Consider the following 13,352-nt stretch of genomic DNA (forward strand, 5'->3'; position numbering starts at 1 on the left):
AAGCAGGATACCCATTGAGATGGCTTGGCGAAAAGACGACCCTCAAAGATTAACTGAAATTGTTCTATGCTCTTATGGCAGTTGCTTAGTTGTTATAATTTATGAAGCTGTATTTTGCCATAAGAGCTTGGTAGTTTGCTACTTTGAATTGCATGCTGATGGATAAGTAAGTCTTACGACCAGAGAGCACCAAGTGATTTTTATTTTTCCTCACATGATGTTGTTTTAGAAAGCTGCTGGTTACGTTCACTTGCTACATCACCACTAATGATACTGGGTACTCAGATCCTTGTGACAATTTCATGTGAGCTCTTTTACATGCTGGAGCTAAAGTTAGAGATTACCAGAGGATCTTAGCTGACTCCAGCAGAGCATCACTAATGAGCAGGCCTACTCCCCATGTGGCTGAGTATAGAACCTCCATGAAACTGTGGAGAATCTTGGATTTCTTCCAAGAGGATCTGTGGTGATCCAGCTACTTGTTGCATCAAGTCTTTCCTTACAACGCCAGCATATAATGGTATGAAGGTATTACCAACTCAACAAGCAAGGAAGATATGCTTGCTGTTACTACGGCTCCCTCTTCACTACACTGTTTCTCCTCAAATGGCTGTTGAGACTGATGCAGGGGATCTGAAGGTAGAGCTGGCTGCCTCCACAGATTTACTCTTTCACAACCCCTGGTCATTCTGAGATAATGCTCCTTATAGGAGTCTCATGAGTTCCAGAACAGTCTGATGTACCCTTTATGGGTACGGCTGAGGACACCAACATCATTTGAAGGAGGTATTATGTATCTGGCATATCTAGATTTTGTATGTCCCCTGTCAGTGTAACTCTGAGGAGGAAGCTGTGGGATGGTAATCTGGTGAGGTTTCCACATTCAAGTGAGAATCTGATGAACAATGAACATCTGGTTCAAATGGGAGAGCCAAAGACGGCAGAGTGATTAGAGACAGAACTCTAGACCCAGACAGTAATGCAGAATAAGATGGTACTGGAAAAAATCTGGTATTTAGTACCAAAACATTCATATCCCTTGCTAGCAAGGATAACACTGGTACTTCTGCAATTATTAAGTCTTTAGGAAACATAAGTCTACTTAGTATAACTGACAAAAGTGGAGAAGGCAACTTGGAAACTATTCCCCAATGAGCCATTATCTGTACCAGAAGAGTCACAGACTGACATGATACCAAATGGCTCTTCACAGCCAAATGGCTCATCAGCACTGCAAACTATTTAGAGAAGTTACAGATAGCACCAACTTACTTACTATACACCGCAGACACACTCAGTACTGTAGGCTTAGTACAGGCAGCGAGTCTACTCTTTGTCAAATGTTTACTCAGTACTAAGCTAATAAGACCAGGCTTCAATGTCAGTGACATGTCAACCTATGGATGTAGCATTTGGCACTGAAGTAGTGATTTTTCCCGATCAGTAATTAAGCACCACTACTCAAATCTCCTAGAGCCTCAGCAGTGCCCTCATCAGGACATGACATCTCTACAGAAGTGACTCCCTCAGGCAATTTCACCCTTATTGTCCTCTTTTGCCTGAGACCATCTTGGTTGTCACCTGTGTTTAATGAGGTGTTGTAATACCACTTTCAAGAGGATCTCCTTGCACCATCCTACCAGTTGCATGGGTCCTGGGAGTCACAGAAATAAAACTTGATGAGGTACTCTGAATTTCTGCATTCCTTTATACAAATGAGGTCAAAGGCCCTGGACCCAAAGAAGCCCAAACAGATGAATCTATGAGATATTTGTAATTTGGTTGCGCTGATCTTTTTAGTTATCCTCCCAAATGATCTATAATATTCAATTTGGAAGAATATGAACTTCTACTGAACAATAGAGAAAACGCATGTGTGGTTGTCATTCAAGAGAATATATCCCTGCAGGCATCACATGAGTTAAAAGCGAGGGGATTTAGGCATTCCAGTCAAGCAGACAGTAGACCTAAAAAATTAAACCCCCCTTCTGACTAAAGAAGTGAAAAGAGATGGGGGAAATCCCTATATCCCAAGAAAAATGTCTCTAAAGCTATTTACACTAACTATACAAACAAAATGAATCATTACGCTAAACCAACACCACCACCTATTTATCTAAGCATTTACCATGTATATCTAGTGTCCTGCAGTTCCACTTACGCCTTTGTTTCAAGCCTACATGGTGAGGCACTGCCCTATATACCCTCAGTTAGGGGTATAAGGCTAGTCAGACTATATGTACGGACCAGACACTGCTGGCAAAAATCTCCAAAAGCACATGTACCCCTGAAATGGAGTACCCATATTGTAAGGGACCCGGGCACAGGTGGACTGGTCCTCGTAGTCACAGCTGAGCTGAGGTCTGCACACGAGCGATGGTAGTTGCCACCCAGGAGTTAGAGGAATTGCAAGAGTCAGGTCCCATAAACAAGAGTCGGGCTGGAGTTTGAGACCAGAGATCAGAGGCAGTATCAGAATCTGGAGGCAGGAATGAGGGTTACAGGCTGGGATCAGAAACTGGAGATCAAGCAAACTCTGGCACTGCAGCAGACTGAAATCTGTGCCATTAGCCAGGCAACCTTCTGAGGCAACTCCTAGGATTAAAGAGGGTACTTTGCCAATTGAGGGCTACACAAGGTATGGCATCACTCTGGATCTCTTGGGCGGTACTTCCTGCAATACCTACTCTCCACAGTGCCCCCCAGCTGTACCTCTTCATGGCCTCCTTGTGGCATTGTGAGAATATCAGCTGTCCTAGGCTCTGCAGACCCAGGTTCTAGTCTCTGAATCCTTACACCCAGCTACAATCACTCTGAGAAGTCATAAGAGACTGGTGCTTATGTTCTGCTCTTTATACCGACATGCGTAATACAGGCACAGCATCAGGCCTGGCCCTAGGGCAAGGTGAGCAAGGCAAATGCCTTGGGCCCTGTGCTTTCAAAGCCCTGCACTGCTGAGTATTCACCATCCACTGGCTGCGCCTGGGGCTACGCTCCCAGCCTCCTGCCGTGGGCCCCGCACAGCATAATGGATGCTGCTATTCAAAAGATTCCAACTGTGGTGCATGGACACAGACCCATACTTAAAGAACACCACTTGGTTTTGTTTGGCCTTCTGAAGAAAAAAAAAAAAAAGTTCACCAATTGCACCTCCTAACAATTTTTGCTATAACTTTGATAATTACATACAAAGAACATCACAGTATAAAAGTATGGCAATAGTCAGTTTATATAAATGTTTCATTACCCTACAGTTTGTATATCCAATGATAAGACTAACAGAGTTTACCATGCGTACAGGAGATCCTCGCAATTTGCTGAATTGCTATTCACGGTTTCATGTATTTGCGGGTGTCTACTGACCCAGACTGGGTTGGGGTGTGGCTGCCCCTGCAGTTAGTTCCCTGTGGCTTCCAGGAGCCACGGTGAATGAGTTTGAGAGCCACAGAGAGCTCATTGTGGGGGGGCCAGGAGCCACAGCCCCCAGTATTCACTGATTTTGCCATTCGTGGTGGTGCCAGAAACGCATCCATTGTGAATGGCATTTCCTGTATTTCACAAACCTAACTTTGAGTCATGACAATTACAAACACTTAAAAACACACACATTTTTTACTATATGTATTAGATTATGCAATACATTATATATAACTAGCAAAGCCCATGTTGACAGAGCTCAACAATGAATGTTGTGAATCAGAGTTAAGGTTTGTTAAGGTTGGGAAATTTTAGGCATGAGAACAACCATTATATTAATATACAAAATGTATTCAGAGTAAATAATTTATACATACTGCCTTGGCTGTTTCTTTCCATGTTTAACAGTTCATTTTTAATGCTACATGTGTTATATGTATAGGGCAACTTAAAATACAAGTTAACTAACTTTGGGGTCTCCGTGATCATCCCTTTCCCCCCCTTTTCTCTCCTCCTGCTTTCTCCTAAAATGACTTGATCTTCTTTACTCATCCCATTTGCTATACCCTTGATCCCCATAATAAGAAAATTAATAAAAACACTTTAATTTTTAAAAATCCACATAAAATTAGTATGTAACCATCACAACTCTGACTGCTTTGCATATGTTGCATCCCTTGCCTCTACTCTTTAGATTTTTTCTTTTTAGACTTTAATCGGTTCAGGGCAGAAACTGCATGTTCCTATTAACATTACAGTAGATTCTGCTTACTAGCAACTTCTTGGCTCCCAGCAAGAAGCAGCTTTTATCTGGAGGCCACCAATATGTGAGAAGCAGGTTTGCAGGGCTGCAGCCACAGAAGAAAATGCTGAGATGTGCCCGGTATCTCTCTCTGTAACCTCACAAACCTGTCTTCAGTTGCTGAGCAGCACTTCTCAGTTCTTCCTTTATGGAGTGCAATCACACAAGCTGTGGGGATGCAGCCAGGGAAAGCAGCTTGGAGACTGGGACCCTCGGGCCAGGGTAGGGTGCAGCCCAGAGATTACAAAGGTATCGTGCAGTACTGCAGGCCCACACCATCCTCACTCAAGGGAAGCCTCCAGTGACAAGGGTGCGGTTCTAGTTCTCCCACCCTGCTGCTGCTGTGCCCACAGCCTTCCCTCCCAGCTGCACTTAGGTGTGCAGTGTAGCAGACAAGAAAGGCAAGTCAATCAAGATGTCAATATCCAAACACCTTTAAAGTAAATAGGACTGGACTGATTCCAAATATCAAGATTGCTATTAAGCAGCACCAAATATATTGCTTACTCATGTTAGTGGTTCCTTCTCTGTACCAACATGCCTGGGCAGAGTTGGAAACTAAACTCTCTTGAGCTCAAGTTCTGTGTCTTAATTACAGATATTAAAAGAACCACAACCACAACTGAGGAGCTGGAATACTACTGCAATAAACACACAATATTGTATGAGAATTTCCTACATTAAAAGACAAAGAACCTCTACCAGGAGTTCGCTATTTACAAAAGCAAATGACTGTAGCCAACAGAAGTGATTCAGAATTTAAAACAAGTCAATAAATGTTTAACTAGCTGAAATAAAAGGCATTTTACTTCTAGAAACACAAACATTTAAGGAGACCAAAAGGAAGAGTTTCCTTAATACCAGAACTACCCTTGTTAGGAACATCAAAGGATACTGAGAGCTAAGTCAGCAGCATCTTCTACCTCCCCAGATTAAGGAAACTCTGAAGGATGGTATAAACTAAGGGAGGGAAAAAGGTGCCAACCAGGTAGCTCAAAAACTCGAGGGAACTCTGCAGGGGTTTTTTAAGAGAAAATCAGAAACTTGCTTAAAAGCTAAGCTAGTTATGGGCTTCAGTAATATGTATGCTTTAATCACTCTAGCTATTTAGGTGCATAAAACTATACGTTAATCATTACAGCAGCTTCAAGCACAGTGATCCAATCAGCAACAATGAACAACACACAGAACTTTATTATTTCAAAGTCAATCTCCTAAAACTCTGTTACACAGAAGTGTGTTTAAAATCCACGTGTGAATTTGTGGGTTTGGAAATTATTCTGTTTGAGAAAGAGGTAGATTAAGAAAGAACTCAGAAAAGGAGTAATTTGACTATTTCAAAACTCCAGGTTGAACCTCTCTAGTCAAACACCCCCAGTATCTGACTGGTACCGAACCAGGGAATTTGCTAAACCATGCGACACACCAATATTGTCTAGCAGCATTACCAACACTTCTACTGCTTACTGGGTTCTTAGAAGACATTTAGGGGTAAATTAGAGCTACGTAATAGCACAGAACAATGGGAGCTAGGACTGATGGCTGTAAACAAACTTTATGGACCCGCAGAAAGCTTGGCCACACTAATAAGTGGACATCTGGCTACGTAAAATCATGCTGAACCATGGATGTTGCTGGACCAGAGTGTGCTGGACTAGAGAGGTTCAACCTGAATTTTTGAATCTCAATGAAACATTATCCTTCTGCCTATAAGGGGGACAAAGTATTTCATAAGATTAGCTTGTTCCAATTAAAAATTGGCGGTGAAGGGTATAAAAAATGTAAGAGATACAAATGATTACTATAGCCTGAGACACAGACTGAAAGTGACATCTTACCACACAAGTTTAAATATTTCCTTTTTAAATTTGGTCTACTGAGAGCAGAATCCTACAAATAAATATGTTGTTACCTTTTCTCCTATTGACAATCAATATTCTGCTTTGCCTGTATCTTTCTAAGATTGTGTTACAGAGGTTCAATCACCTCTTGGCATGTGTTTGAAATTAAGAAAACCTTTCCATATATAAACTGGGATTTTCTCAAATGAAATGAATCACTGGCAACTACAAATTTGAAAATGTGTATGGCTGATTAATGTCAGCACTAGCACTCATGTTTTGACTGCATTACCAAACAGCCCCTGTAACACACCTGCTTACAAAAAAGTGTAGTTTTTAAATTATTTGGTTTATGAGCAAATTATTATACCTAAAGCTGAAGCAAACTACAGTGTAGAAAAAAAATAAATTTCATGGGTCAACATTTGAAAGCTAAAAAGAAAGACAAAACTAAATACCACAAAAATATTACTAGACTGAGTATTCTCGAAAAGCACAGTGAAAAATAGGGGAAGTTGACATATGCATTTAATATTTCTGTGAAAATTATTTTAATCTTTGTGAGAGAAAGAGAAATTTCTTACACTCAAGCCTCAGCATAATACACACCAGGACCAAAAAATGACAGGCTACTCGCGAAAAGTCAAGCAGTAACCTGACTATATTGTTTTTCATGTCAGTTCTCCAACTATAAACCTCCAATCTTACTCACCGATGCCTATCATTTATATACATGAAACATTTAGGGGAAATAAATATAGTAGGAAAAAAAGATAATAAATTAATTGATTTAAAGGACCCATAAAATCTGCCACTTTTGTTCTGATGGAATATTACAATTTTATCTCAGTTACATTAATGAAAGACTAATAATTCCTCTCATTTTTGATTTTGCTGAAAATGTGCATAAGATTATGGAGTTCTGAAGAGAAAAATGGTGGCTATAGTACATACATTCTGGTGGAAGTCTGTTCTTCCTAAAAGCAAGTCTTTCAGTTTTCTTTCTGCTTTCTGCCAAACTAAACAGGACTCCGTAAACATACTGACGAACTGGCCTATAAAGCAGAGCAGCAGGCGGCAGGTCTTTGTTGGCTTCGTCTTCAATAGAAACAGCAATTTTGATTTCACCCTTTGCATGGAAGAAAGCAGAATAATATTGCATATATATATATTTCTATATAAATTTTCCATTCAATATTTAAAAAAATCAGTATGCTAACACAATCCTGCTTTTAAACAATTTTACTCATAATTATTTAATCATTGCACAAGATATATTTGAAGAACAGATGCCAAGAGTTAAACTAAAATTTAGGGACTACTTTCAAAAGTACGCAAGTGACTTAGCAACAAGCCTCACAGTTATATTCCTCTAAATATTTTACAGGCTTTGAAAATCTTCCCTGTAGTTCCCCCCCAACTAAAATAAGTTTTGTGCTAGTCACTGACACAACACACAATTATGCATGTGATGCAAGCCGTTTAAATATCCAGGCACTACATTATTATTATAGCGATCTTGCAAAAATATTCAAAATTGAGTATTTTTACCAGTAACAAAACAATTAGGGATATGATTCCTCTAGTTTTTTTAATGATCCTAAATACGAGCCAAAGACTTAATAAAGGAAAGTCAGATACGACAGTATTCAAGAAATCAGTAAAAGCTGCTTTATAATAAAGTCAGAAGTATATTAAAGTATAAAAGCTCTGTCAGGGCTTCCTGGGGACAGGGCTCCTCAGTGATGGAGTTTGCTGGTTCCAACAGTGGAGCTCCCCACCGCTGGACTCCCCTTTGGCTCACACTCCCAGGTGCTGTGGCTCTCTGGTCTGTTGGGGTATGTCTACACTACCCCTCTAGTTCGAACTAGCGGGGTAATGTAGGCATACCGCACTTGCAAATGAAGCCCGGGATTTGAATTTCCCGGGCTTCATTTGCATAAGCGGGGAGCCGCCATTTTTAAATCCCCACTGGTTCGAACCCCGTGCAGCACGGCTACACGGGGCACAAACTAGGGGCTTCCTAGTTCAAACTACTGTTACTCCTCGTGGAATGAGGAGTAACGGTAGTTCGAACTAGGAAGCCTAGTTCGAACTACCTAGTTCGTGCCCCGTGTAGCCGCGCTGCACGGGGTTCGAACCAGCGGGGATTTAAAAATGGCGGCTCCCCGCTTATGCAAATGAAGCCCGGGAAATTCAAATCCCGGGCTTCATTTGCAAGTGCGGTATGCCTACATTACCCCGCTAGTTCGAACTAGAGGGGTAGTGTAGACATACCCTCGCAGATTTAAGAGGTTCACGCTGTAGAAGTAAAGCTATTTAGCTATCTATTGAATGTTTTGCATGATTTATATTAAGGTTTAAATACTAAACACTAAGTGAACAATTTAATCTAAAACACTGTATAAACCAAAAAGATACATAAGGTGTATACACAATAATTTTAAAATAAAGTGTGTAGCTTACTTTTATGTTCACCATGAATAAGGTTTTATACAATTACATAAATATAGAGCTTCTTGTAGACCAACATTTTTAGGAAAAGGCATCATTGAAGGCCAGGACTGATAGAGTTATAATCCCAACTATAATCCCTGGTAGTACTAACTTGAGGCAGGTTGTTTAATCTCTCAGTCTCACTCTCAACATAAAAGACCATAAGAACAGCCATACTGGGTCACACCAAAGACATCTAGCCCAGTATCCTGTCTTCTGATAGTGGCCAATGCTAAGTGCCCCAGGGGGAAATGAAACAATACTGGTAACCATCAAGTGATCCATTCCCCGTTGCCCATTCCCAACTTCTGACAAAACAGAAGCTAGGGACACCATTCTTACCCATCCTGGCTGATAGCCACCGATAGACCTAAACTCCATGAATTTATCTAGTTCTTTTTTGAACTCTGTTATAATCTTGGCCTTCACACCATCCTCTAGCAAAGAGTTCCACAGGTTAACTGTGCATCGAATGAAGAAGCACTATTCATGAAGTGCTACCTATTCATTTAATTTAGTGACACCTAGTTCTTGTGTTATGGGAAGGAGTAAATTACTCTTCTTTACTCACTTTCTCCACACCAATCATGATTTTATAGATCTCTATCATATCTGAAAATCTAAATACACTATATCTACAGGATCCCCCTTGTCCACATGCATGTTGACCCACTGAAAGAATACTATTAAATTGGTGAGGCATTGCTTCCCTTCACAGAAACCATGTGGACTTTTCCCCCAAACAAATTACAGGCAGTCCCCGGGTTACGTACAAGATAGGGACTGTAGGTTTGTTCTTAAGTTGAATCTGTATGTAAGTCAGAACTGGCGTCCAGATTCAGCCGCTACTGAAACTGACCGCCAGTTCTGACTTACATACAGATTCAACTTAAGAACCCCAAGCTTCCCCAAGTCAGCTGCTGCTGAAACTGATCAGCAGCTGATTCCAGGAAGCCTGGGGCAGAGCAACTCTGCCTGGGGCTTCCTGTAGTCAGCGCTGGTCAGTTTCAGCAGCGGCTGACTTGGGGATGCCTGGGGCAGAGCAGCTGGGGTGCTGCTGGGTTGCTCCAGTAGCACCGCTCCTCGGCGCTACTGGACCAACCCGGCAGCACCCCAGCTGCTCTGCCCCAGGCGTCCTGATTCAGCCACTGCTGAAACTGACCAGCAGCGGCTGAATCAGGACCTGGGGCAGAGCAGCTGGGGTGCTGCCGGGTTGGTCCAGTAGTGCCCAGAGCGGCGCTGCAGGACCAATCGGCAGCGCCCCAGCTGCTCTGCTCCAGGGTCCAAAACAAAAGCCTGGTCTGCTGGGGGGGGGGAGCACACTAGCCGCGCCCCCCCCCCCCAGCAGACCAGGGACATGGGGAGCAGAGCCGCAGCGGCAGCGGGGTGCCGCGCCTCTGAGGCTTTGCTCTGGCAAAGTCTCAGAGGCGCGGGACCCCGCCGCGGCTGCGGCTTCAGTCCCGGTGCCTGTGGTCTGCTGGGGACGGTCCCCAGCAGACCACAGGCACCGGGACTGAAGCCGCAGCAGCGGCGGGTTCCCGCGCTTCTGAGGCTTTGCTCTGGCAAAGCCTCAGAAGCGCGGGAACCCGCCCGGTGCCCCTGGTCTGCTGGAGATGGTCTCCAGCAGACATGGGGCAGCGGAGCAGCTTACGATCGGGGCTTTCTCGCCCCGGAGCTCGCAGGTAGCAATCCGCTACCTCGACCTCCGGGGCGAGAAAGCCCCGTTCGTAAGTGCGGATCTGACATAAGTCGGATCCGCGTAAGTCGGGGACTGCCTGTATGTTCATGTGTGTGTCTTACAATTCTGTTCTTTACTATAGTTTTAACCAGTTTGCCGGGTACAGAAGTTAGACTTACCAGCCTGTAATTGCCAGGATCACCTCCAGAGCCCTTTTTTAAAAATTAGCATCACATTAACTATCCTCCAGTCATTTGGTACAGAAGCTGACTTAAAGGATAGGTTACAAATCACAGCAATTCTGCAATTTCAAATATGAGTTCTTCCAGAACTCTTGGGTGAATGCCATCTGATCCTGGAGACTTTACTGTTTAGTTTATCCATGTATTCCAAAATCTCCTCTAACGACACCTCAATGAGGGACAGTTCCTCAGATATAGCATGTAAAAATAATGGCTCATATTTAGGAATTTCCCTCACATTGTCAGTTGTGGAGACCGCTACAAAGAATTCATTTAGTTTCTCTGCAATTACTTTATCATCTCTGAGTGCCCCTTTAACGTCTTGATCATCCAGTGGTCCCTGATTGTTTAGCAGTCTTCCTGCATCGGGGGAGGGGGAAGGGGAGAGAGAGTGTGTGAGTGAGAGAGAGAGAGAGAGCATGCGCGCGTGGGGCTAGCTGTTGTTCAAATTGGGGGGGGGAGCCTTTCTAATTATATTTCTACAGTTCATGTGCCAGATTTTTATGTGCCTTTATATTTTCCTCAAGAATTTAACTTCCACTTTTTAAAATTATGCCTCTATCTCTCACTGCTTCTTTTACATTTCAGCTCCCCATTAAAGACCGCCATGGCGTGGAGTCTTCATGGAGTAATGAACAAATTAATAAATGCCCATTATTAAGATACTGTATGCCAAATATCTCAATGCTATCTCGTATGTAAAGTCATTTCAGCTCAATAAGCAACTGTAAAAAGTCCATTCTACCTTTTAGTTTCATTTGACATCAGTGCCCTAATAAAGATTTTCTGTGTGGCTAACTGCATAATAGAATGACTTGATTAGTGGGAAGCTAGAAAATCACAAAGTACAATAATTTCTTGGGATACATCCTACAAGCCACTAATTGGCCATATCTGATGTTTTCTAAAATATGCTCTTTTCTCCCGTTTAAAAAACTGCCGAATCATCAGTTTGCCATTCTGATTCTTTGAGCACTGTATCTTGCTGGACACTCATTCATCTGCCTCCCCTCAAGAGTTTGGTAGTTTTTGAAAGAAAGGAATATGTTCTGGGTTCAGCCTCAATTGCTTAATTCATTTGCCTATTTCTGAGCTTTGATGTTGGTCACTTTGAAGAATGATGTTTGCAATCTTTGTGTAATTAGAAGATCAGAGCAAAGCACTTACTTTCTGCACTTATAAGATATGGGAGCTAGCGATGCAAGCGACTACTCGACTAGTTGACTATCCGATAAGAATAAGCTTATCAGACAGTCGGCTACTGATGTGACTAGTCACTCCCCCCCCCCCCCTTGCTGTCTCCTTGAGAGGCAGCAAGGGGGGGGGGGAGCCGGCAAGCCGATTCCCCCCAGTACCCTCTCTGTGGGGGGCAGGAGAGGTAGAGGCACAGCAGAGACAGAGAAGTGGGGACTGAAGCACTCTCTGCTAGGGCCGCTTTTGCTGTGATTCTGCTTTAGAAATGTACAAGAACCCCAGCAGGGCTCTTGTACATTTCAAAGGTTGAGGTGCCACAGGGAGTGTGGAGCCAGGGGGCAAGTCCCCGCTGGCTCCACACTCCCTACGGGATTTCTGCTTTTGAAATGTACAAGAACCCCGCTGGGGCTCTTGTACATTTCAAAGGCTCAGGTGCCACAGGGAGCATGGGGCCAGTCCCCCACTGGCCCCAAACTCTCTGCGGGGCTTCCGCTTTTGAACTGTAGCAACTGTCTCCCGGCAGTGCTCTTGCTACAGTTCAGAGGCAGAGGCACCCTTGTAGACTAACTGAATAGTCGATGGAAATCCCATCAACTAGTCTATTAGTGAATTAATCTAAATTTAACATCCCCAATGGAGACAATGTTCTGGAACCCCTATCATACCTATTGTTAGCCCATGCTAAGAGTAGGGAAGAGCATACGTGCCAGACTACATGCTTATTGAGACTAAAAGCCTTACATTTTGGGGAGTTTTCTGTGACAAACGCTGCTTATATTTCCAGAGTGTTACAAGGGGAGTGGTTTTTCAATCAAGGCAGGTTTCTACTTTCAGACCATGTCCCAAACAAATTATCTATAGCAGCGTTTCCCAAATTATGGGCCGTGGCCCGGTAGCAGGCCTCAGCATGCATGGTGGCTGCTGGCAGGGCTGGCCTTAGGTGGTCAAATCAGGCCCCGCGCCCCTGAACCCGGAAGTGCTGGCGAGTTACAGAGCCGGGGGCCCTGCTCCACCAATATGTGGAACTGGGTCTCTCCCCTGGCTCTGCCTGGAGCAGACCCTGGCCCGTCCCTGCTGTGCGCGGCTCCTCCTCGCCAGCTGCTGCTGCCCATGTGCAGCGTTGCACGTGGGCGGGGAGGATGCCCGGGCGTGACGTGATGTCACAGCCCGGGATTTTAAAACTCTTTGGAGACACATTGCAGGGCTGCCTCCGGGTTCGGCCTCCAGGGCCTGAGCACAGCCTCCAGCCCCACAACGTGGAAGGCAGAAGGCAGGGAACGGGCTTGTGTGGCAGCGGGGGGGAGAGGGAGGGAGGAAGGAGAGGAGGCAGCAGCGGTGGGGAAGGGAAGGGGCTTGGGCGGGAGGGGCGAAAGGAGAAGGGGCTTGGGAGGGAAAGGCACCAAGGGACACAGTGCAGGAGAGACAAATGCCAGGGGGCCAAGTGCAGACAATGAGGGAAAGGGCAGGAGGGGAGGTGTCAGTGGGAGAGGGGGCAGGGTGATGCTGGGAGAGGAGAGTAGAGGGGAAGGGCATTGAGGGCTGGAGGGGGAGGTGCTGGGAGAAGGCTTGAAAGAAGGGGTGGGCATGAGAAAGGTGGGGATGGAGCAAGGCATGAGTGAGGGCACAGAGGGGCAGGAGGGGAATGGGGCAGAGAGTGGTGAGGATGTGGGTAACAGGGAAAA

At 44.3% G+C, this 13,352-nt stretch overlaps 1 protein-coding gene across 1 annotated transcript in view; it reads right to left on the reverse strand.

Annotated features, from left to right (window-relative positions):
• Positions 1-13,352, reverse strand: part of FAM120A (family with sequence similarity 120 member A) — a 111,169-nt gene that overhangs the window by 39,857 nt on the left and 57,960 nt on the right. The window contains exon 10 of the mRNA XM_075939695.1: positions 7,015-7,189. Coding sequence (XP_075795810.1) covers positions 7,015-7,189 — 175 coding nt within the window. The remainder of the gene's footprint in view (positions 1-7,014; positions 7,190-13,352) is intronic.

The sequence above is a fragment of the Pelodiscus sinensis genome, chromosome 11 (genome assembly GCF_049634645.1).
Source record: "Pelodiscus sinensis isolate JC-2024 chromosome 11, ASM4963464v1, whole genome shotgun sequence".
Lineage (NCBI taxonomy): Eukaryota > Metazoa > Chordata > Testudines > Trionychidae > Pelodiscus > Pelodiscus sinensis.